Consider the following 25,724-nt stretch of genomic DNA (forward strand, 5'->3'; position numbering starts at 1 on the left):
CCCCCCCCTTATCCACAGGGAATAGGTTCCAAAACTCTCCGTGAATGCCTGAAACCGCAGATAGTACTGAACCCTATACAGGTTTTTCCTATACATATATACCTATGATAAAGTCTTACTTATAACTTCGGCACAGAAACAGATTAAGAATAACAATAATAAAAAGAACCATTATAAATTAATGTAATAAAAGTTACGAGACTGTGATCTCTGTCTCTCAAAATATCTTACTGTGCTGTACTCACCCTTCTTGAGACGATCCGAGATGAGAACATGTCTACGTGATGAGATGAAGTGACATGATGATGCAGGCGCTTTGACGTAAGGGTGGGCGACTACGAACCTTCTGACCATGCGTCAGCAGGAGGAGCACCTGCCTCCAGTTGGCTATTGATGGGGCTGAAATCAAGGGAAGCAAAACCCTGGAAAGCAAAACCGCGAATAAAGGGGGACTGCTGTATGTTTAATAATACCTGTTTGGAAGCTCAAAAAAGTACATTTTAAATGACAATAGTAATATGTGGGGGTTTTTCATTGCAAGTACCAATGGATTTTTTAATTTTTTTTAGTTTTTTTTATTTTAATTCCAGGATACAGTGTTATATTAGTTTCAGGGGTAGGAGATAGTGATTCGACAATTCCATACATTCCTCAGTGCTCATCATCATAAGTGTACTCTTTGATCCCCATCACGAATTTCACCCATCCCCCTACCCACTGAATGGATGTAAATAAGGATTGTTTTATCTAAGTCCGCTCTCTAATTCTACATGTTAGATATTCTGATGTCAAACTACTTTCACACGACCACATACCAGAAGTGAAAAAAGAGAAAGATGATTTAGAAAATTTACCAGATTCGGGAAAGGTTGGATCCAATGGGCTATTTTGTGTGCCAGAATCCTAGAAGCTTTGGTAATGATTGAACAGATAAATAGTTCCATAACTTCTTAGATTCAATCAATTCCACAATAGTTTTTGAGACAATTATGTGCTAAGCAATGTAGTGTGTGACATGGAGATATACAGACAAAAACACACTGCATGGCCCCATCACCTGTGGAGTTTATATATCTTTATTCAATTTACATGCCTGAAAAAGTAGAGATCTCTATTTCACATGGAACCAACTCCCACACCAAGTGCCTCTTGCTCTCTGAGAGAAGGGGCAGGAACCCAGGTGAGCTCCAGGAAATGGTTATTATTTGAATGGATTGAACGGTCACTTTGCAAAGCCCACGGAGGTTAAGCCTTGCCCTCATAAGAGACTGTGAAGAAACTGGACTGCTTTTGAAGCAGGAGGGTGTGGGTCGTTGGGGAATGGATTGGGAAACAATGCGAGAGAAGAGATGGTGTTTGGAAAGATGGTCCTGCCAGAGGTGTGGGGGTGAATAGGAGGCAAGTCACTAATTATGAGCTCACTGCAGTCTCTATGAGGGAGGTGGGAGGGTCAGCACTGGCGTGGTGGCGTGAAAATGGAGGGAGTCACGCAAAAGGCGCGTCAAACAGGGAACAATGATCTAAGGCACAGCTCACTAGACCAAGAAGGAGACAGTCTATTTCCCTTCTAAAGCTCTAATCTTGGGTCTTTTCTCTTGAGCCATTTCTTCTCCACCTTTCTTTTTTATGTCGTTTAAATTATTATAAAAGTGCATATGTTTTATTTTGGAAAATTTGAAAAGTACAGAGACAATATCAAGAAGGCATTGAAAAGCACCTGTCCTCTCACCGCCCAGAGATGATCTAAAGATAACCATTTTCGTGTATTTTTTTTTTCCCCAGCCGCAACTGGTGCTTTAAGAGCAATTATTAAACAGGGTGAGTGAGGTAGAGTACAAAGATAAAACAGCTTGATTTTTTCCCCCTACCACTGCCTTCAAGCGTCCTTCCTCAGTTCTCCCTGCTCGGCCCTATGCCATGATGCAGGCTGAGCCACAGCTGGTCCGTCACTTTCACATACTAGAACCCTTGCATGTGCAGAAATGAAAAAGTCCCCTGTGATCTACATCAAGGCAATGCTCCTCTCTTTTGTGAGCCCAGTCCTTTCTGGAGCTCGGGGACTGGGAGCTGAGAAGGAGGCAATGGCCCTGGTCCTTCCTACTCTTTGTCCCACCCCACAGATCCCACGGGAAAATCCACATGCATTTACCCCAAAGGTAAAAGCAAGTCCTGGGTCCCACTGCTGCCCCTACTCCATCTGCCAAGCCAGCTTCCCACCTTCAGATACCTCCAAGGGCAGCATCCGGCACACTCGGATCCCTACAAGCACACTCTAACCTATAAATTCACTTCAAATAAAACCTCTTATAGAGATTGTTCCTGGTGGGAGTGGTGAGTACTAGGCTTCTTTAATTTTTCTTTTTATTTTTAAAATGTATACTAAATACTATGGGACACTTTCTTGAGAATATGAGGATACTCTTATCAATTATTCTCAGCTTCTGTCTATTCAATAATAGACAAAAGAAAAAGTTCCATTTCACATCCTAGTACATATATATACACACACAAAATAATAATAATAATAATAATTGGAACCACATCACATCATTTTGCATCCTACTTGAGTTCCATTAGTATCATAGGGTAAGCATTTCCCATGTCAAGTATTTTCCAAAAACGTGGTTTTTATTGGCTCATAATTTTTCATTATACAACCGTCCATTTCTCCTTAATTATTCGACCATCACCCAATTAGACATTTACAATTAGACTAATATAATCATCTCTGCAATAAACATCCTTGCATGTAACCTTGTTCACATCTTTGATTATATCCTTAGGATAATTCCCTTAGAAGGAAAATGTTTCAATCAAAAGTTATGGAGGGTGCCTGGGTGGCTCAGTCATTAAGCGTCTGCCTTTGGCTCAGGTCATGATCCCAGGGTCCTGGGATCGAGTCCCACATCGGGCTCCCTGCTCCACAGGAAGCCTGCTTCTCCCTCTCCCACTCCCCCTGCTTGTGTTCCCGCTCTCGCTGTCTCTTTCTCTGTCAAATAAATAAATAAAATCTTTAAAAAAAAAAAAGTTATGGAGATTTTTAAGGCCCTTGATACATAGAGCACCTTTAAGAGACCTGGAATACCCTTCACACACATTGTGCCTGAGCAGTTTTACCGTATTTTTCACCTTTGCACTTGTGCTTTTTGCACATTTGCAATTTGATTAGTGAAATAGCATACCTAATGGTTTTGATCTATATTTTTTTTGGATTGTTACTGAGGCAGATTCTTATTTATTGACTCTTTGTATTTTTTCTCCTACAAGTGGTACATGGCCTCTGCTCACTTTTTTTCTTGAAATGGAATTTTTTTCATGAAATGAAATTCTTACTGATATGTAAACTCTCTCCATGTAATAAGAATAGTTACCTTTTTTTCTGTCATGTTGTATTTGTTGCAAATGTTTCCCAAGTGTTGAGTTTCATTTTGTTTATAATTTTTTTACTTGCAGAAACATTTAACTTCTGTTCAATCAAATCTGTTGGTGTCTTTTCATATAACCTAGCTTAAATGGAAAAGGGTTTGTTAGAAGGATAGTAGTTAGCTCACAGAAATTTAAAAAGAAATCCTACAGAAATCAGAGCACCTCTGTGGATTTTAGGAAATGAAACTAATCTCACATTATCAAACTTATAAATCTGCCCTTCTGTTTCTCTCATTTCCTCTGGTCTCCATTTGGCTTCATATATTCCCACCATCAGCTCTCTCCAGATTGATATCCTTTTAGCTTCTATACCCAGAGAGGCCATGAGGACTTATCTTCAGGTAGAAAAATCCTAAAGAAGGACTCTGGCTGGCTCCGCCGTGTGCCAAGCTCACCTCCAGACCAGTCATTGTGCCAAGAAAATAAAGGACTCTGATTTGCCAGAGAGAGGGTATATCAAGAGAGACTAGAGCAGCTAACCTGAAGGGAAGAATGGGTTAAAGCACTAGGCGGACAAAGCAAAATAAAGCGGAAAAATATGAAAAACCAAATGTCCATTAGAGATGTGTCCTTCGTACTTTCTTCTCCTAGTTTGATACTTCCTTCTTCATCCTGAAATCAACAAGTTTCTCTTCTGGATTCCATTTTTTACATTTGCCTCTATCTTCACCAAATCCTCGTCCCTCCTCCTGATACTCACTTCATCATTTCCACTGGCTTGGCCGTGGCCTCGTTCGGGGCCCTGGGCCTTTGTGCATGGTCGACTGAGCTCACTTTCCCAAAACCCCGCACCTCTCCCCACACACAGGCTCCCCTTCTTCAGTTCATCCTGCATGCCATCACAAAATCGATGGTCCCCAAATACCACATCCATCCCTTTAATGACGTCACTTTCCCCGGCCAAGCCTCTCTGTGCCCCACCCATTTACTAGAGAGGAGGTGACGGCTAGTGTGACCATGAAAATGTCTCATGCAGTCTTCAGAACTCTGCTTGGTAGATAAAATCTCCATGGGACAGTGGGGAAACTGAGGCTCAGAGAAGCAAAATCACTAAGTAACATGTTGTTTGGAGGTGGCAAAGCTGGGACTTAATCTATGCTGCCCAAATCCTTACCCCAGAAACCAAGCTCCTCATAGTGGACGGGTCTCCAAGTAGAGTCTAAACAGCTCAAACTTTTTCAAATTTCCAGGCTTTGCTTCCTTTTGTTGCCATACCTCTATCTCTCACTTTCATCAAACCTATTTGCCTCCCAGTCCCACCAGCACTACCCCCAAGTCTGCCAGCTTCTCTTTTGCCTTCCTCTCTTTACTTGGGGTAAAGAAGTACTTTCTCACCAACGCTCTGCCTACCCACCCCCACACCCCCGCCCCACTCCTCACCTATTGAGAGTTCACCTCCCCTGAAATCTCGGTTTAATTTCACTTCTTCCATAAAGTCTTTCCTGATTATCGCACAAAAATAGTTCTTTTTCAAAATGCCTAAACTATGCTTCTCTGATACCCACTTAATTGCCTTTTTGCCCATGTGCTTTTTAACTTTTGACCATCCTGCCAGCTAGATTGTGAGCCTCTTGGCATCAAGCCCATGCCTCATATTTCTTTGCATTCCCACATGCTTAGTTCAAGGACTTATAAGAAGAAGTGAGTCCGTACTTGTTGATCCATGGCTGTCTCCTCCAACCTGCTGTATTAGGAGACATAATAATTCTGAAGGATTTTCCTCTTCTTCCTCTCCCCTTAGTTTAATGTTAAGCCTTTCAAATCTTTGACCTTTCCTATTAGGATCAGTGATTGTCATGAGTGAAGAGAATATCAATTATAAAATTCTGAGATTGTAGATAAATATATCGGGAAATTTTAACTAGCATATATGTAGTTTACCTTCTCATAAACATGCAAAGGGAACCTGCTACCACAAGTTATTGATATATCTTAATAATGGTTCATAGCATCTAAAGAGACAGGAAATCAATTTTAAAGGACACTGCATTAAACTTTTCATCCATTACGATTCACTTCCTAGTAGGTTTTACAATATTATTTGATATAATAAATTAGCTGTTTTGGGGAGACGATATTTTTGAAGAATGTGGAGAAATCATCTAAAGATTGTTTTATTTGATGGAGATTTAGAGCATCTGTTTCAACTGGCATTACTTTGGAAATTGCAAGAAACTTTGGAGATGATAAATGTTTACAATTTGTATCCACATTGTTACTAACACAATAGCCTGTTAAATCCTTTGCCATGAATATGAACAGACTGCAGGCCATCCACGTTATTTACCAAGAGGGAAACAGACATTATTCACAAATTTTAATTGCTCCTATGGCACCAACAGTCTGAAAATGAAGCATAAAAACGTAGGCTTGGGAAAGTTTTGCTGTGCAATGACTTTAGTGCAAACCTGACCACAGGGACCAATGCCTCTATCACAATTATGCGGGGACCAAAATAAAATAAGTTTATCATTTCAACCTAAGTCCTAGTGGACAGTTGGCATATTTTACAACTCACCCTATCCACTGCAAACTCAGCAACTCCTACACATGACCCAGAATAAAGAAGTCAGAGATTAGATTGATATGGAAAGTATACGTCATGCTCACCCTTAAGAGGAGTTTCTCCCGGGTGCCTGGGTGGTTCAGTCGTTAAGCATCTGCCTTCAGCTCAGGTCTTGCTCCCCACTCAGCAGGAAGCCTGCTTCTCCCTCTCCCACTCCCCCTGCTTGTGTTCCCTCTCTCGCTGTCTCTCTCTGTCAAATAAATAAATAGAGTCTTTAAAAAAAAAAAAAAGAGGAATTTCTCCTGATCAAGGTCCAAACATTCTACTAAAAACTGGAAGAGTAAATGCTTCCATATCCTCCTTATCTAGAGAAATTAACCATCCAGTATTGCAAAATGAGCATCAAATTTGCTTCCAAAAATTGAATTATTATAAAATACAATTTTACAAAAAATTTTAAGAAAATATTAATCTTATGAAAAAATGTTAAGAGGAAGAATGAAGGGCGCCTGGGTGGCTCAGATGGTTGAGCGTCTGCCTTCGGCTCAGGTCATGGTCCCAGGGTCCTGGGATCGAGTCCCGCATCGGGCTCCCTGCTCCTTGGGAGCCTCCTTCTCCCTCTGCCTCTCTCTCTCTCTCTCTCTCTCTCTCTCTCTCTCTGTCTTTCATGAATAAATAAAATCTTTAGAAAAAAAAGAGGAAGAATGAAAGTATTAGGAAGTTTCGGTTTTGTTTTTGTTTCTGTGTTTTCCAACTAGGAATCATTCCCATTCCCTCGAGGACCAGTGTCCTGCGGGAGAAGGTTTAGCAGAGAGATTTACAATTAACCACAAAGTGTGAGAGGAACCAGCCAATAGGCTGCCTGGAAAATTAGGTTGATCTACCTCCTGTAAAGCTAAGACTTAGAGGGTTGCAAAGCTGAGGAGCAGGATGAGCAGCAGGGATGGTGAGAAACACCAAATCTGAGAAGAGCCACAAAAAAGGCTACCAATGATCATGTAATCCAAAAATACGTGCCCCGGACTTGCTCTGACTGCAGCTCTGCCCACTGATGGCATCATTATCATTCTGATTGCTCAGGTCAAAACCATGGAGCCAGCTGGCACTGTCCTCAAAAATATGTCTTAAATCCTACTGCATCTTATCACATTGCTCTCATCTGTGCCTCCTACCGAAAATTCTCAGCACCTTTGAAAACATCACTTCCTTGCTTAAAACCCAGCAATGGCCTCCATTCCATATAAAGTGAAGCTGAAGTCCTTAAAATGGCCCACAAACCTTTGGCATCATCTGCTCCCAACTTAGACCTTCACTCTAGATGTGTTGCTCTTCCTGGCTCGTTCTTCCCCCACATTTCCACTTGGCTAATCTTAACCTACGAGTGTTTGCTCAGACATCTCCTTCTCAATTATGCCTACCCTGACCACCCAATTTAAAACTGCACCATGCCCCAGAACCCTGCAGTCCATACCATCCTTATCTGTTGCACTCATTTCCTTTTTATGGTATGATCACCTTCTAACATACTATGTAATTTATGTATTACATTTGTTGTTTATGTTTTTATGCGCCCCCCCATAAAATGTGTGAGTCCCCCAGGAAGAGATTTTTCTTTTGTTCACTAATGCATTCCAGATACTTTCAAGTACCTGGGATATAGTAGAAGCTAAATAATTATCTTTTGAATGAATGAATAAATGGCTCCATATTTTATCTGTCAAGAAACTGAGGATGGGCACCTGGGTGGCTCAGTTGGTTGAGCAACTGCCTTCAGCTCAGGTCATGATCCTGGAGTCCTGGGATCGAGTCCCACATCGGGCTCCCTGCTCAGCAGGGAGTCTGCTTCTCCCTCTGACCCTCTTCCCTCTCGTGCTATCTCTCATTCTCTCTCTCTCAAAAAAAAAAAAATCTTAAAAAAAAAAGAAATTGAAGCAAGACAGAATAAGCATTTGTCAAGATGAAAAGTAGCAAACTCCCCTTTGTTTGGTTCATGTTTCCCACTGTCTTCAGAAGACCTATACTCCATGGGTTAGAACTTGGTAGAGAAGCTGAGTTTTGAATGGATGAACTCCCAAAGTTAGGAACACCAATATTACACAATAAATTTTAAAGATAGGCAGATAAGTAGAGGTGGAGTAGAATACAAGAGAGTGAAGAATCCTCCTGGATGCTGATATCATCCAAAATAAGGCCAAAAATTAAAGAAGAATGTAATTATTTACATGTTCATCCATCAAACTTCTTTACATAGTTTGAATATTTCTTAAACATAACTTTATAATGTATTAAAATAATGGTTTTTACTTGCAACGTGATTGTACAATCAGATTTCCTTTACAGTTTTATAAAGACATTTTCTTTAGCATCTCCTATCAACTAATATTTACTTACCTATTCCATATTCATTTCAGTATTTTTTCTTTCTTGTCTACAACTTGTATTTCATTTCCTTCTTTGGTATTCTCATTTTCTCTTTTATCAATTTTTACTATTATATATATTATGTGATATCTGCCAGTATTAACTCTTAGTTAGCTTAACTCTTTAGCTAGCTAATTAAACTCTCCCTTCCTTTTTCCACATTTTGGTGCCATATGTCACTTTTTCTGACTGTAGTTATTCATGATAACTACTCCTTTATAGTGAGGCTTTCAAGCCAGTTCGATATAAATTTGGGGATCAATTCTGCTGATTTCTCTTTTATTTTGAAACCAGAAATTTCTTATTGAAATGGTCTTTCCTTTTGGGTTTTCAACTAACTTTCTGTTTATATTTGATAATTCCATCTAAATATTCTTCCTTTCCAATCTGCCTGTCTTTTGTTTCTTTCTCTTGCTTTATTGCTCTGGTTGAAACCCCCAGTACTATGCTGAACAAGAACGTGAAGAGTAGCTATCTTTACCTTGTTCTCAATCTTAGGGGAAAAGCATTCAGTCTTTCACCATTAAGTATAATGTTAGCTATAGGATTTTTGGTAGATTTTCTTTATCAGGTTGAGGAAATGTCCCATTATGCCTAGCTTTCTAAGAGTTTTTATCACAAATGGGTATTGAATTCTGTGATATGCTGTTTATGCATCAATTGAGAGGATAATAAGATTTTTATTTAGACTTTGATATGGTAGAGTACATTTATTGGCTTTTTAATTGAGATATAATTAACATACAACATAATGCACATATTTAAAGCATACAATTCCATGGCTTTTAATATATTCCCAAGATTTTAAACCATCACCACTAATTCCAAAATATTTCATCAACCCAAAAAGAAACTCCATACCCTTCAGCAGTCACCACCTTTCTCCTCACTCCCTAGTCCTTGGCAGCTGCTAATCTGCTTTCCGATTTTATGTATTTGCCTATTCTGGATATTCGTATAATGGAATCATACAATATGTGGCCTTTTGTGACTGACTCCTTTCACATAATGTTTTCAAGGCTCATGTATGTTGTAGCATATATCAGTACTTCATTCATTTTTATGGCTGAATAATATTCTATTGGATGGATATAGCATATTTTGTTTATCCATTCACCGGTTGATAATACTTGGGTTGTTTCCACTTTTTGGTCATTATGAATAATGCTGCAATGAACATTCCTAGCAAGTTTTTCTATGAACATATGTATTCCACTGATGAACTTTTAAATATTGAGCTAGCTTTAAGTATCTGAAGCAAATTTCACTTGGTGGTGATGTACGTATGCTTCTTTTTATATGTTGCTAGGTTTGATTTGATAAAATGTTACTGAGATTTTTGTGTCTATATTCATGAGATTTTGGTCTGTAGTTTTATTTTGTTTTCCTTCCATTGTCTTTGTCTGGTTTTAGTATCTGTGCTGCCATCATAAAGTGACTGTGAAGGGGCACCTGGGTGGCTCAGTTGTTAAGCGTCTGCCTTCAGCTCAGGTCATGATCCCGGGGTCCTGGAACGGAGCCCCGCATCAGGCTCCCTGCTCGGCAGGAAGCCTGCTTCTCCCTCTCCCACTCCCCCTGCTTGTGTTTCTGTTCTTGCTGTCTCTCTCTCTGTCAAATAAATAAATAAAATCTTTAAAAAAATAAAAAATAATAATAAAATAAATAAAATGACTGTGAAATATTCCTTCCTCTTCTATTTTTTTGGAAAAGACTGTATAAAACTGGTCTTAAGTCCTCTTTAAACATTTAGTAGAATTCTCCAGTGAAACCATCTGGTCATGGAGATTTCTTTTTCAGGAGGTTTTCAATTACAAATTCAATTTTCTTACCAAGACACCAACTCTTAACTTTGCTCTTAACTATAGAGAACAAACTGATGGATACTGGTGGGGAGGTAGGTGGAGGGATGGGTTAAATAGGTGATGGGGGGGCGCCTGGGTGGCTCAGTCGTTAAGCTTCTGCCTTTGGCTCAAGTCATGATCCCAGGCTCCTGGGATCGAGCCCTGAGTCGTCGGGCTCCCTGCTCCGCGGGAAGCCTGCTTCTCCCGCTCCCACTCCCCCTGCTTGTGTTCCCTCTCTCGCTGTGTGTGTGTGTGTGTGTGTGTCTCTCTCTCTCTCTCTCTCTGTCAAATAAATAAATAAATAAATAAATCTTTAAAAAAATAGGCGATGGGGATTAAGGACTGCCCTTGTCATGATGAGCACTGGGTGTTGCATGGAACTGTTGAATCACTAATTTATACACCTGAAACTAATATTACACTGTTAACTAACTGGAATTTAAATAAAAACGAAAAAACATTTTCCTTTTTCTTAATCATTATAGGATATTCAAAATGTCTATTTCATGTCGGTTAGTAGTTTGTGATTTTTGAGGAGTTGGTTCATTTCTTTTAAGTTGTCAAATTTATGAACATAACAATGTTTGTAGTATTCTCCTTTTATTCTCTTAATGGCTGCAGGATCTGTAGTGATATCCACTGTTTCATTACTAATATTGGTGATCTGTGTCTTCTCTCTTATCTTTGTCAGTCTTACTAAAGGTGTATCAATTTTATTTGGGTTTATTTTGCTCTTTTTTTTTTCTTAGATAGGCACTTAGATTACTGATTTGAGACCTTTCCTCTTTTCTAACAAATGCATTTCATGCCATAAATTACTCTCAGCTCTGCTTCAGCTGGGTCCCACAAATTTTGATGTATTTTATTTTCATTTTCATTCCATTCAATGTATTTTTTTAAATTTCCCTTGAGACTTTCTCATTGATCTATGAATTATTTAAAAGTGTGTCATATAATTTCCATGTATTTCAAAATTTTTTTGTTCTCTTTCTGTTATTGATTTCTAGTCTGATTCTGTTATGGTCAGAGAGCATACTCTATATGATTTCAATTCTTCTAAATTTGTTAAGATTTGTTTCACAGCTCAGAATATGAAAGATGCATGGGCAGTTAACAAAAATGTGTATTCTGCTGTTGCTGGGTAGAATACTCTATAAATATCAATTAGATCCCTCTTGGCTGATAGTATTATTTAGTTCTTCTACATTTTTTCTGATTTTTTTTTAATCTAACAGTTTTAGCAATTGCTGAAAAATGGGTGTTGAAGGCCCCAGATATAATTGTGGATTTGTCTAATTCTCCTTTCAGCTTTATCTGTTTTTTTGTTTTGCATATATTTTGAAGCTCTGTTGTTTGGTGCATGCAGTTTGAGGATTGCTGTGTCACTTAGTGGATTGTTCCTTGTGTAAATAAATACTATCAGATTCCAGGGGCGCCTGGTTAGCTCAGTCGGTTAGGCGTCTGACTCTTGGTTTCAACTCAGGTCATGATCTTGGGGTCATGGGATGGAGACCCATGTCGGGTTCCATGCTTTTCATGGAGCCTGCTTGGGGCTCTCTCTGTCTACCCCTCCCCCAGCTCATGCTCTCGCTCTCTCTCTAAAGCAAATAAATAAAATCTTAAATATATATATATTATTAGATTCCATGCTACGTGGGAACATCCCAGGCAGTTGGTGACCAAAGCAAATTCAAACTAAATATTGCTGAAGGGCAAACAGGTTTAAAAACATTTTTAATACACTTTATTTTTTAAATCAGTTTTAGATTACAACAAAACTGAGCAGAAAGTACAGAGAGTTCCCATATATGCCCTGACTCTACACACATACGGCTTCCCCCTCTATCACCCTGCACCAGAGTGGTACATTTGTTACAACTGATGAACCTGCATTGACACATCATTATCACCCAAAGCCTATACAGTTCACATTAGAGTTCACTCTTGGTGGTGTATATTTTATGGGTCTTGATGAATGTATGATGACATATATCCACTATCATAGTTACATACAGAATAGTTTCACAGCCCTAAAAATCCTCTGTGCTTCTCCTATTTATCTCCCCCTTCCCCTTAACCCCTGATACCACTGATCATTCTACTATCTCTTTACAAACCAGACGTTTTTAATCTGGCCTTTTATAGTATAGTAGTTAAAACAGGTTAACTGCTGTAATAAATGTACACAAAAATATATAATATTTCAAACTCAACAAAAATATTTTTCCTCTCACATAAGCCTTATCTCTTATCTGATTGGAGGGCGCCTCTCCTCCACATGGTGATCCAGACTCCCTTCATCTTGTGGCTTGGACATCTTTAACATGTGGCTTCTATGGGCATCGTACTCATCTACATCACAGATGGGAAAGGAACGCAGAAGATAACGTGAGGGATTTTTAAAGGTTTGATCTGGAAATGGTGTAAAACTCAGTCTTACAGCTACTCCTAACTGCAGTGGAGGCCAGGAAATGTAGGCCAGCTATGTGCTCAGGAAGAAGAGAAAACTGGCTTAGTGACCACCTCACCAGTCTGTGACCACCCCGCCAGTCTGTGTCCAGCTCTATGGAACCTAAAGGGGTCCATGGATAGACTTCAGGAGGTTGTATAAGCGTTCAGAAGATATATGCAAAATGTTGCCTTCAATGCATTTTCCTAGGGTAAGGGAAAGACTGACCATATCAATTAGGAGAGCATGCTGGGAGAAGTTGAATTTAAGCTGAGGCTTAACAATAGGTAGAGAGAGAAGAGGTTGGCATAGAAGGCAAGGGGAATCTGGGCACGAAAACATCACAAGCAGAGGCACAGATGGGAGATTATAATGTGTGTTTGAAAAATGGCCAAAAGCTCAGACTAGCTGAAGGATTGAGTCAGCAAGTTGACACTGGCTCATCTATGTGCCAGGACCTATAGTAGACACTGGCTGTATGAGGGTGCAAACAGAGGAAGAGAGATACTTGAACAACTAGATGTGGATAATACTGCTACAGACATGGAGGTTGCAGTGAGACCCTGCTGCAAGGACACATGCCTTACCCCTAGAAGATTAGTGGAAGTGATATACAAGCTGAGCCCTGAAGGACAAGTGGGTGTTTGCTAAGAGTGGGCAGAGGAGAACTGTATTCTAGGCCTGAAAGCATAATAAAGTATATACAATATACCCAGGAATGGCTGCTGGAAGGCCTCTGTGGAAGAGGCAAAGAATGCAAGAGGAAGAATGGCATGAAATCAGGCTAAAGCGGAAGGCAGGACTCAGATACAGAAGACCTTGTAAATTATATTAACAAACTGGGATGTTATTCTAAGGACAACAAGGATTTTAAGCAGGGCAGTGGAAGGCATAAACCTGAATTACAATCATTTCAGCAGCATGGAAAATGAATTGGAGGAGAGCAAGCCTGGATATAAGAATACGGTTGGGAACTACTGGGATAGTCCATGTTGTAAATGATGGTGGCCTTGACTACGGGAATGGTAGCAAAAATGCAGAATGATAGACGGACTTGAGAGTTGAGCGGTATGACCCCCAGGACTTGGTCTTTACTGGATTTGCAGCTTAAAGGAGAAGTCAAGAATGTCTACCAGGCTTTTGGTCATAGGAACTAAGTAGACAGGGGTGATATTGAATACTAAGCTAAAAAGTGGATTTTTTAAAAAATGGACATCCTTACATTTATTTTTTAAAGGTTTATTTATTTATTTTAGAGAGAGCAAGTGGGAAGGGGAGAGGGAGAAAGAGAATCCTAAGCAGTCTCCACACCGTGCCTGATTCGAGGCTCAATCTCAGGACCCTAAGATCTTGACCTGAGCCGAAATCAAGAGTTGATGCTTAACTGACTGAGCCCCCCAGCACCCTAGGAGAGAGTGCTTTAGGAGCAGTCAGTGGTGTCAAATCCTGCCAGGAAAAGGTTAAGTTGAATAAGGATAAGCAGTGCTCATGGGATTCAGTGACAAGATGAGGATGATTTCAAGGAAGCTGCCAGAGCCCATGGGTGCATTGCAGTGTGCCCTAAAGAAGGGGAGCAGATAGCTATTGGAGCAGTGGATTTGGAGAAGAAAGTGGTGATAGGAGAAGATAGTGGTAATAAATAAAATTAAGAATTTATTTATTTATTTGTCAGAGATATATATATATAGAGAGAGAGAGAGAGAGAGCACAGGCAGGGGGGCAGCAGGCAGAGGGAGAAGCAGGCTCCCTGCTGAGCAAGGAACCTGATGCAGGACTCCATCCCAGGACCCTGGGATCACGACCTGAGCCTAAGGCAGACACTTAACCGACTGAGCCACCCAGGCACCCCTAATAATCTGTTTACTTGCTAGGACCAACATCTTTGTTAAGCTTTGTTTAATTTGCAGTTGTTCCAACCTTAAAATCATTACAATTACACAGGTTTAAAAAGCTAGTTCAGCAGTCAGCCCGTGAGTTGATAAAATGTAGCCAACTCTGTAGTTTTCTTTTTGTCCTGAGATCCCTAAGGCAACTCTTTTGCCCCAGTGTATCTACCTACGTCATAAACAGACGCGGAGGAATGAAAGAGAAACCCTACCCAGGTACAAATTAGGGTGTTGTGTGGCTGGGGTAGAAAAGATGGTGTTGTTAATGAATTTAAATGAAGGAATCCCAAGCATATATTTAGAGCAAAAGCAAATCTTAAATTTGCTTCATAAACAAAATTTAATACAAGACAAATTTAGACCCAAATGGGAAGGTCCGTAAGCTTCAATATTTCCCACCTTGTTCATAAATCACAATATTGATCAAGTATAAATTAATGCATGAATATATACATTTGTGTATGGGAACTTATGAAACCTCATTTATTATGTGAGAATGAAGCAGAAAGCAATTTTTATATTAAGAACACCTGGGTTAATCCATTTAGCTTTTTAAAAAACCTTAGCTGAATGGGTCTCTATTCTTTACATCTCTCCCTCTCAAAAGAAAAATGGCGAACTATCACTCCTACTCTTCCTTTGGTCTTGGGACCAAGATGCGAGCATTAAATGACAAATCATGAAAAGAGATGGCAAAATGAATTTCTCAGAATTTCCTCCCAATGACCACTGTATCCTGGGAGTGGCCACTGCATGCTTTGATTTTCTCCCTTGATGAGATTTGCTTTGCTAGAAGATCTACCCTTCAAATAATGGTTATTGTTTAAACTGAAATATCAGACAGCAAACATACAGTATTTGTATATTCTATAAGTAAATGTTGTTATACAAGCTATTCACTGGTACATTAAAAGTTTCAGCACCTTTGTTAAGATGTTGTGAAATAATATGTCCTTGGAGCATATCACAGAAAGGGTGTAGATGTAGTAAATCAGTGAAAATTGTACCTCATTGGGAAGGTAGGGGAGAAAAAGATCATTCTTCAGTAGCAAATTCCTTCTGTAAACCCAAAACCACACCCTAGATCAGTGTTCTCAACCCTAGCTGAGCTTCAGAACAACCTGTGTGGCTTTTTAAAAACATGTCCAGGTTCCCACTCCAAGTTTCCCACTAAATCCAAATATCCAGAGTTTGCCTCTCCTTGCTCTGCATTTAGCTTTTTCTTAAAGCCCTTCTTGACTTTGCTGTCAGGGTTGAAATCCCTGCTCCGCAGATTGTATCTACAAATAAGTTGTTAGAGAAGCAACACACAGGTTTATTTGAGGTCTAGGGAAACCTTGGAGTAACAGGAAAGTTGTAGTGTTAGTGAAAATTCTCTAGGCCTTTGATTGAAGAGGTGAAGTAAATTGAAATAAGGATTCTGCACCTCACTGTAAAGCCACAAACTGGAGAAAAAGACATAGTTTAGCTTCCTCTTGAACTACTGGCTTTGTAACATTCTAGACAATTTAGAAGAGTAGGAGCTCAATTAAAATTCACTCATGAATTTGAGGCAGCAAGATATAATAAATAAATTCAATATAAAAAGGTCCCAAGTTATAACTCAAAAATCAAGAGGTCTAGAGCTGCTTGAAATATGTAATTGAGTACTTGAAATATGGCTGGCGTGAAGCGAACTGAATTGAGACATGCTGAGTATAAGTGTAAAATACACACCATTTCCAAAGACTGAAAAAACTATAAAATCTATCACTAATAACTTTATATTGATTGCATGTTGAAATGATGTTTTAAATATAATGAATCAAATCTATTACCTTTTCTTATTTTTTCTAATGGCGCCACTAGAAACCTTAAAATTCCACTATGTTGCTCGCATTCTGTATCTCTGTAGGACGACGTGAGTTAAGATTAACCTGGGGAGACTAACTGGTACTAAAGCGGGGGTAGGGGTGGGGGTTATGTCATAGCCTAAGATGTTGGAAAGCAACAGGCTTTGTTTTTAACAAGCCGTTTAAAAATAAGCCTCCAGAAAAGAGAGCACTGTGCGGGATCACCCAGGCCATACTGTGGGAGGAGCGCCTTGGAGAAGAAAACAATGACTTAATTTCCTTGAAGAGCCCCAGAGAACTAAAGTTCAGCCCATCAGGGCTCCCGCTGTAACCCAGCGGCCTCCTGGCACTGGAAGCCCAGCCAGCCGGGCGTGGGAGGACCCTGCCCGGAGGGAGGAACGTTCTCGGATTGTGCAGGGAAGGCCCAGGAGCCACGCGGCTCAGGAAACCACCCCCGCGGCCGGATAGGAGGACACCGCACTGGCCCCTCCTCCGCTGACTCTCCCCAGGCCCCTACCCCGAAAGGAGGAAATCTAGTCCTCAGCCTGGGGGAACAACGCCCTCCGGGCCCATGCCTACGTTCCACTCCAAGGCCGCTCACACAGCGCCCTAAAAGACCCGACCCGGGTAGGCGAGAGGGAGGAGGACAAAAGGAGATATCCAGGTGTGTGCTTCAACTGCACGCGCCTGCGCGAAAACCCCTAGTCGGCCCCAGTTTCAGCCTGTTACAGCGCCTTCGTCCCTCCTACTTTTCCCCGCCCCCACCTGGGTACGTCACAAAGAGTGACGTGTAAAGCAAACAATCACAGTCCCTCTCCTCGTGAGCCAGGAGGGAGAGGGGAGGGGGGAGGGGGGAGGGGAGAGGACGGAAGGAGAAGGCTTCGGGGACTGGCTTGTCCCGATCACCCAATCAGAGAGCTCTGGGGAGGAGCGGGGCGGGGCCCGAGAAGAGGGTGGGAGGTGGGGCTAGGGAAAGGAATTAGAAGGCTGCGGGGAGGAGAGGGCGGGCTCCCAGAGATTAAAAGCAGCCAATCAGAGCGCGCCGGCTTCATTCGGAGAGCGGCGTGGGGCGTCGCCGCCGCCGCGCGCGCCGGGGGCTGGTTAAGGCCATGAAACAAAAGAAACCCTGAGAGGGGAGCCGCTGCCACCTCCAGCAGCCCGCCCCGCTGCCGTCCCCACCCACCCACCTAGTTACCTGCCTCTGCCTCCTTCCTCTGCCCCTCCACCCCGCCCTCTCCAGTCTCCGGGCGGCCCTGGCGCTGCTCGGCCCGGGTCGCCAGCCCCGCCGCCTCCCCAGAGGAAAGGTGTTTGCGCGCTGAGCAGGGCCCGAGCCCTGTCCGCCATGGGGCTCGCCGCCCGCCGCGCCTGACCCGGCCGCCGCCGCCGCCGCCGCCATTGACAGCGCGCCGCCGCGATGCCGAGCGGCAGCTCCGCGGCCCTGGCCCTGGCGGCGGCCCCGGCCCCCCTGCCGCAGCCGCCGCCACCGCCGCCGCTGCCGCCGCCCGCGAGCGGCCCGGAGCTGGAGGGGGACGGGCTCCTGCTGAGGGAGCGCCTGGCCGCGCTAGGCCTCGACGACCCCAGCCCGGCGGAGCCCGGTACCCCGGCGCTTCGGGCCGCGGCGGCGGCGGCGCAGGGCCAGGCCCGGCGGGCGGCGGGGCTGTCTCCGGAGGAGCGGGCTCCGCACGGCCGGCCCGGGGTCCCGGAGGCAGCCGAGCTGGAGCTGGAGGAGGACGAGGAGGAGGAGGGGGAGGAAGCGGAGCTGGACGGAGACCTGCTGGAGGAGGAGGAGCTGGAGGAGGCAGAGGAGGAGGACCGGCCGTCGCTGCTGCTGCTGTCGCCGCCCGCGGCCGCCGCCTCCCAGACCCAGCCGATCCCGGGCGGGTCCCTGGGGTCGGTGCTGCTGCCCGCCGCCAGCTTCGATGCCCGGGAGGCGGCCGCGGCGGCCGCGGCGGCGGGGGTGCTCTACGGAGGGGACGATGCCCAGGGCATGATGGCGGCGATGCTGTCCCACGCCTACGGCCCCGGCGGCTGCGGGGCGGCGGCGGCGGCCGCCCTAAACGGGGAGCAGGCGGCCCTGCTCCGGAGGAAGAGTGTCAACACCACTGAGTGCGTCCCGGTGCCCAGCTCCGAGCATGTCGCCGAGATTGTCGGTCGCCAGGGTGAGTGCGGCAGGGAGGAGGGGAGTCCAGCTGGGCTTGGCCCCCGGGCGTGGGTGGGGAGACGAAAGAAAGGAGCTCTGGGCAGCAACATTGAACCCGGCGAGTCCCCCAAGTCCATCGCGAAGGGGTCTGCGAGGAACCGTGGTAGATGAGATGAGAAGATGGGTCACCTTGCGAAAACCCACGGTATTCCGCTGGTTTTTGCATGGTAAAAGGTGTTAAGTTTCTCGAGCCACCCAATCCGGTGGTGTTCACTTTACCCGGGCTGTATTCGTGGAACAGTAGGCTGGCGTGGCACCAAAAACCTCAGTGAGGTGGTAAAAGGTCGGGTCGGTTGTGGATTCGGTGTTGTGCACGGAAAGCTGCGAGACTGCAAGTTTGCGCAGCCGACTGTCTTATAAAAGGCACTCAGCTTACCTTACAGCAGCTTGTTCAGATGAAGAAATTGACAGAAATGGAGGCTTTGTATAAAGAGCTCATTCGAGAGGGAAGGGAATGTTCAAGTGGTGGGTAACACCATCACCCCCCTCCACCCCTCCGCTGTTCAGAAACTTAGCTTTTGAAGAGCAGCCTAACTCTCTGTTCATCTTTTTGTATTCTCTTTTGATACATTTTAACTCTCGAAAAAGCGCATTGGCTATCTTTTAGAACACTGTAGTGTACACGATGAAGAAAAAAAAATGGACAGTAAGGTAATTGAGTTAAGGAACTTTATGCGTTTATACAGTTTTCAGTAAATTCTCTTCACTTGCCAGCACACCAGCACTGCAGACAGACTCCTCCCACATTGTTCAGACAAAGGACCTATGTCTCAGATTCCAGGAGTAGATTTGTGAAGGTGGGGGAAGGGGATGCCCAGAGTACCTCAGTATCCGACATTTTTAGGGACGGTCCTCTGCTCTTTAGCATAGCTTTTTCCCCCTGAACTACCTTGTTACACTATAGCTTGGCCCGGTTGATGCATGTCTCTTTACTGTGAGGTTGAGAGCATTGTTGGGGTCAAATAAAGAGAAATAATGGCGCTGCTGCTTAAATGATCTCATCTTTCCCAAGTGGTCTAAAGTACACATAAATAAGAGGTTTGTGGAAATGGTGGCTTCAAATATCAGAGTTGGCTCATTTCTTACCTCTCGGATTTTAATAAGAAAAACCCGTCTGAAATCTGGATAAAGGAGATAGCTTATTTCAGACTGCCTTATGACTGGTACTTTAAAGGCACAGTTCAAAGCTGGTACCATTCAACTGAGTTTATACCTATAGTTAGTAAATAAGATTCAGATGCCTTGTTTTTTGTTTTATCTTTGGGGGCTTGGGGGGTTTTGTTTTGCAATACTTAATGATACTAATCCAGGAGACCACTGTTTCACCTTACATAGGATAAAATTGTAATATCTCAATTTATAAATCCAGAATGAGTTGGCCATTCAATTAAGAACATCGAGGAATTGCTGTGTTTCAAGCTTCTATTTTGCCAGATGTTGAGTTTATGGCAGTTGGAAATGTGAGATTGATTCAGACAAACTTGCTGCCCTTAAGAAACTAACAGTCTAATCAACGGTGGAATGTCACTAAACGAATGTGTAGTTAATGGCACTCTCCATAGTGTGTGATAGTCATACATGTGAGAACGTCAACCCTGGAGGGACTTGGAGAATGGATAGGACTTTAACAAATGGAGATGAAGAATGACTGAGGAACAATGTGGGGAAAGGTGTGGGGGAATAATCTCTAGTATAATTAGAAAGTTGTGATTTTTTTTTTTTTGATACTTGGGGTCTTTAAAGGGGTGTGGCAAAGAAAAGGGGCTGGAAAGGTGTGCATTCAAGCCAGAACATGAAAAACCCTTAATGCTATACTAGGATGGCACTTCCTCAGCACAAGTTGCTTCAGTGTGCTTATGGTGCCAGTTTATGGTAACAAAAGAAAAGAACATTTACTTGCCGGTTTGACTGAGGGACAAGATAATGAAATCTTTTGTATATTTAGTTTAATACAAACTTTTGTCCTTACCTATATTGTACCCTTTAAAGCACAAAAAATGGTCCCTAATTGCACAAACTGTTGTCTTTATACAAATCCATTTACTTAAAAGTAAACAGAATTCATTCTGAGTTTTTATTTTGTACCAGCTATTAAAATAATTTAACATTTTATAATTTAATAGCAAATGAGATAAAGTCTTTAGTTTTTCTGTGCTTATTGGGCTGTTTATTGGTTAATAAGGAAATGTGGTTCTATTTATGTCTCAGGACATAGAGACAAATTGCTGACTATTCCTCTTACACTTAATATTTCCCAGAGTTGACAGTATTGTTAAAAGTATGTCATCATCCTCTATCTTCTCTTAAGAGCAGTCTTGCCCCTCTTTCCCTGCCTCTAGTGGATCATTGACCCCTTTGCTACCTCCACCCCTTAGCAGCACCATAATAAAACCTGTGAAGTGTTTTCCCACTCCTATGGGGGACAAGGCAACTTACAACGTTTGCATCCTTTTATTTTTTTGTTTTTAAAGATTTTATTTATTTGAGAGAGAGAGCACATGAGTGGAGAGGGGCGGGGGCTGGATCCCATGACCACAAGACTGTGACCTGAGCCAAGACCATGACCTGAGTCGGATGCTTAACTGACTGAGCCACCCAGGCCCCCCTGCATCCTTTCAAAGTGTGATAATTTGTCTTTTCTCTAAGTGAATAAACAGGGCAAATCACTTAATTTACTTGTTTGCTTTGGATGAACTAAATTTTGATTCTAAAGAATTATCCATTCTTGCCATTTTATTCATTACCTGAAGTCATAATTTTCTGTTTGCCATCTCTTAATTGGTTTTGGAAATAATTATGACACAGATGGAGACATTTCTGACTTCAGCTCTGAAGCAAAGGGTAGGACAAATGGAATTCTGAGTCATATAGACTAGAACTCACGTAAATGGCCTCTGGTTCCAGTATCTTTCAAAAAAAAAAAACAAACCACTGCTTTTGATAGTGATGAAAGTTGGCAGTGTTGACCTCATATTTGTACTCCCCAGCAGCATATGGTCGTTTGCAAATGTTAAATTGGCCCCTTCTTTTAAGCTTTGCATCTCATATTGAAACCAACCATACTGTAAAATAAAGCTAGGAACTAAAAGAGGCTTTTTGTAGAAGTTTTAGAATATGGACATTGAGGATAAACCTGACAACAGACTTAAGACTTAACTTTTGTTAAATGTACTACCTGCAGGACACATTCACAGTGGTTAACTGGAGGTTTAAGGCAATGGACTTTGTTCTACTTTGTGTAGCCATTGATATCCAGTTAGACTAAAAAGCAAACTAAAGTAGAACTCTATACCCATTCTTAACTACATTATAAGTAAATATTGAATGTCATAAATTCAGTTGTTTTAAAAACTTGTAACTCAAGGTTTAATGTTACTGTTTAAGCTTAATGTGGGTCTTCAACTATTTTCATTAGTGACTTTATATGTGTGTTCTCTAGTCTCATAGTCTGGAAAAGTCATCTCCAGCTTTTTTTGATTGTACGCCTTGTCAAAAAAAATCAAGCTTGTATCCCCAATGTCTGATATTTATGTTTGAATGATATGTATGCACTATAAAACATGTAAAAAACTTAAAGAATGGGGTAAAAATGGAAATTGGAGTCCTCTAATTTTTTTTCCTGCACTCCAGCAGAGTTTCTTGTACCCTACTTTGGCTATCATTGAGCTAGACCCTTTGGAAATTGTTTTCTTCTTTAGTGAGCTACTCTGTCTCCACTGATTCCCAGGGGTTGTGTACGTGGTCACTTTTTAAATAATGAATATGTTACAGTGTTTCAAGTTGTCATAAATGCATCCTTGTGACATTTTTCCCCAGTTTTCTTAGGGTGGAACGAGTCTTCCAAGTTTTAACACAACTGAAATAAGGTGTATGCTTATTTGTGTATGGATGTCCAGGAGAAAAAGAGAAACTTTGGTCTTGCCATTCATAAGTTCCCTATTCAAGAAGAAATACATTTCATGAGGACAAACTGTTTCAGAACAATGCTAAAATACAATGTCTTTTTCTTTTATGGAGGAGGGGGGATTGGTGGCCTTCTCTTTGCCAGGTACTACAATCCTGCTAGGCCCCTATCCCCATTTTAAGATGTAGAAACTGAAGGTCCAAAAGATAACTTCTTCAAAAAGTGGAACTTGGATTTAGACCAGTTTGACATCAGAAGATTTTAACTTGCTGCCTCTGTATTCAAGCATCCTGCTCGGGAAGGTTAATGATATTTGGGTTAATTTCTGCCCTAATCATGAGCTTTGGGATATTGTATTTCTAGTGGATAATTTAATATCTTCACTATCCAAATTAATTCACTTAATAAAATTTTGATGTCTCTGCTACCCAGAAGGCACAGTTATCATTCTAATATTCTTATTCTCCTACGCTTAACTAAAAATGCTCTGTCATTTATAGTTCGGAAACTTAGTTTGTGTTATATACATGCTAGCTTTAAGAAGCAGATGTTGTTACTTCTAGACTTTAAAATTTAAATGTAGTTGATAATAGTTTGTATTAGCTCTGGGACCACTGGGAAAGGTTCAATGATTATTGTTTTATAAATGGATGGGGAATCTACTGCCTGTTCTTCCTGCCTTATTCAGCTAATGAACTGTTTTGATTCATTTAGGAGGAAATGGAAAATAAAGTGGTAATATAAGGGTGTATTTTCTATCCCCTGGTTACCAGAGATCTAAAAATGATCCAGAGTGTCAAGTATTTGAAAAGTGTTACTCTGTTAGAGATTTCTCTTTAGAAATTTTTCAACAGAGTTTATGGGTTGGAATTCTAAGTAGCTCATCTTACACCTTAAGTTTTCAAGGAAAGGTAGCATTTAGTTATAAGACAGTGCTTAATATTCTGTGGGTTTGGTTTTGAATGAATTTGGTACTTGTATGTATTGAAGGATTTAATACTTTTGCCTTAAACTGAATACAAAAATGTTTCAGAGTATATGTTTTAATGTAAAAACTACCCCAAATTCCCTTAACAGTCTCGCTCAACTGTGGTATATTGGAAAGAATCAGCAATCAGAAATTAAAATTTCTAAATTTGATTACTCTGCCAGTAACTCACCTTCTGATCTTGGACAAGTCTCTTAAACTCCCTAGGCTTTACAGATAGCCTCCTCAGCTGGATGTAATCTTATCTGTAATACCTCTAGACACTGAATGATTCACAAATAAATTGAAACACATGAAACTTTAAGTGATAAGCACATATTTTCGTTAAGTTAAATCTAAAATTCAGTTGAACCATGCTTTCATTTACCTTTCTTGGCTTTAGCAGTTTCACACATTATATTCTTCTAATGTGAAAGAACTAAACCCAACTGATGTCTGAACACCTGTTGGCTACAGTGCACTTCTGTCCAGATAGGTTTAAATTATGTTGTGATAACAAAGCTCAACATCTCAATATTAAAACAATAAAGGTTTATTATTCTCAGGGACTCTGTTCATTTCAGTCATTCAAGGACATAGGCCAACGCAGCGGCCACCATTTCAAGTGTTGGCCGGTCTTCCCACGTGCCCGCAGGATAAGAGACTGTGGAATAGGACATGCTGGTCTTTAAATGTTAAACCCGGAAATAATGATTACATCTGTTCACATTTCATTAATCAGAGCAAGTCATCTGACCACGCCTACCTTCAAGTAGGTGCGAAAGTCCATTACAACCATGTGCCCACAGAAGAGCACTAGAATATTAGTGAATGGCTGTGATGAGTGCCACAGTATTATTTTATGATCAAAGGGATTATTACAGAGTTTTTAAATGTGATTTATGTCATGTAGAATTTGTAATTTAAAGTTGAACTCCCAAGTGAAAAAAATAGGTAATAATGTTCATAAGATGCTAAATAGATAAGTGTATTTGCAGTTTGAAAACTCCTTTAGAAAACTCCAAATAAATTATGGAAAATCTATTTTAAAACCCCATTGATGCTCAGGTGATTCTAAAGTGATAATTTTTTTTTAAATTAAACTGCATCTTAATGCCTCCCAGGTGGCTTATATGCCATAATTTGTGGGTTTACTTTTAATTTTTTTCCCCATGCCACCATTAGGTATCATATGGACATTTTTAAAGATTAAATCTGATATTTAAACTTTTAAAATAATTTTCCAGTATTAATGTTACCAAGCCCAACTACACTAAATTGAATGTTTGCACAGCCTAATGCTATTGGGTTAGATCAAGTCTTTATTCCATGACTGATTTTGAGAATTTTAAGTTGCACTGCATAACATTAGAACCTCTTTGATGCCAGTGTTTGGGATTTAAGAACAATTCATGTGGACATGGTTTGTTTCCTTTGTCCAGTAAGCAAAAATTGCAATTCATTGTACACAGGGAAGCCTGATTTGTCTACAATTAAAGTCGTATCATGGAATAATAACACTAAGACTTGAAATGGTAAAGACAGTTCTTCGGCAAAAACTACAGGTGTAGTTGAAGATTAGCATGAAGTAGTTGGTCTTTTGAACATGGTTGGACAAGAGTGGGGAGGGAATAGTTCCAACAACTAAAAAGTTTCCCAAAAGGGTTACTGTTGTAAAAGTATTTGCATTTTGGACTGACCTTTTTATTACTGTTCCTTCTTCTGTACCATTCTTCTTCCCTTTGACTTCTACCTTTCCGTCAGTACCATTTTAGTATACTGTAGGAAAGGTCCTTGGAACTTGGAGTTAAAAAACTTGTTAGAGACTTGGTTTCACCATTTGTTGCCTGTGACCTTGGACACATCACTTAACCTTGCGGACTCTATTCTTGTGGGGAAAAAAAACCTGGTCCATCTACTTGTTCTTCCTTGCCCCTTCCCATACCGCATTTGTTGTGGGAATCAAGTTTGAGAAGATGTCATTAGTACAAATTCATGGCACAACTGAAAGTGTAGAGATAATAAATTATATGTGGGGTAGGATAAAGTTTATCATTTTTTTTACTGCTAGATTTGTACTCTGAGCAAATGCTAGTTGAAAGTAAAAATTGTCACTTTATTAAGTTTTCCCAGGGTATACCACTAACTAAATGATGCACAGTACATTTTTTAAAGTTTACAAATGAATCTGATTCTATTACATGGTATACAAACAGAAGTAATTCTAAGGTTTCTATTAATGTCCTCTAAAGGGCATGAACCTAATTTTAAAATCCCCAATTAGGAAAATTG

At 41.3% G+C, this 25,724-nt stretch overlaps 1 protein-coding gene and 1 long non-coding RNA gene across 9 annotated transcripts in view; one reads left to right on the forward strand and one right to left on the reverse strand.

Annotated features, from left to right (window-relative positions):
* Positions 1–333: 333 nt before the first annotated feature.
* LOC141373726 (uncharacterized) lies at positions 334–6,138 on the reverse strand. The gene is made up of 3 exons (XR_012380009.1): positions 6,037–6,138; positions 3,372–3,507; positions 334–422 (listed from the first exon to the last, which is right to left on the reverse strand). It is a non-coding gene; the product is annotated as an uncharacterized lncRNA (long non-coding RNA).
* An 11,080-nt stretch (positions 6,139–17,218) lies between these two features.
* MEX3C (mex-3 RNA binding family member C) overlaps positions 17,219–25,724 on the forward strand; it is a 29,500-nt gene continuing 20,994 nt past the window's right edge. For 2 of the 8 annotated variants that reach the window (XM_073898176.1, XM_073898177.1), the window contains exon 1: positions 17,222–18,520. In XM_073898176.1, coding sequence (XP_073754277.1) covers positions 17,776–18,520 — 745 coding nt within the window. In that variant the 5' untranslated portion in view covers positions 17,222–17,775. Of the gene's footprint in view, positions 18,521–25,724 lie in introns of all 8 variants that reach the window. The other 6 variants (XM_073898179.1, XM_073898178.1, XM_073898174.1 and 3 more) reach the window with 5 other exon arrangements.

This window comes from Callorhinus ursinus, unplaced genomic scaffold (genome assembly GCF_003265705.2).
Source record: "Callorhinus ursinus isolate GAN/ISIS: 27379988/994484 unplaced genomic scaffold, GSC_fseal_2.0 scaffold11, whole genome shotgun sequence".
Lineage (NCBI taxonomy): Eukaryota > Metazoa > Chordata > Mammalia > Carnivora > Otariidae > Callorhinus > Callorhinus ursinus.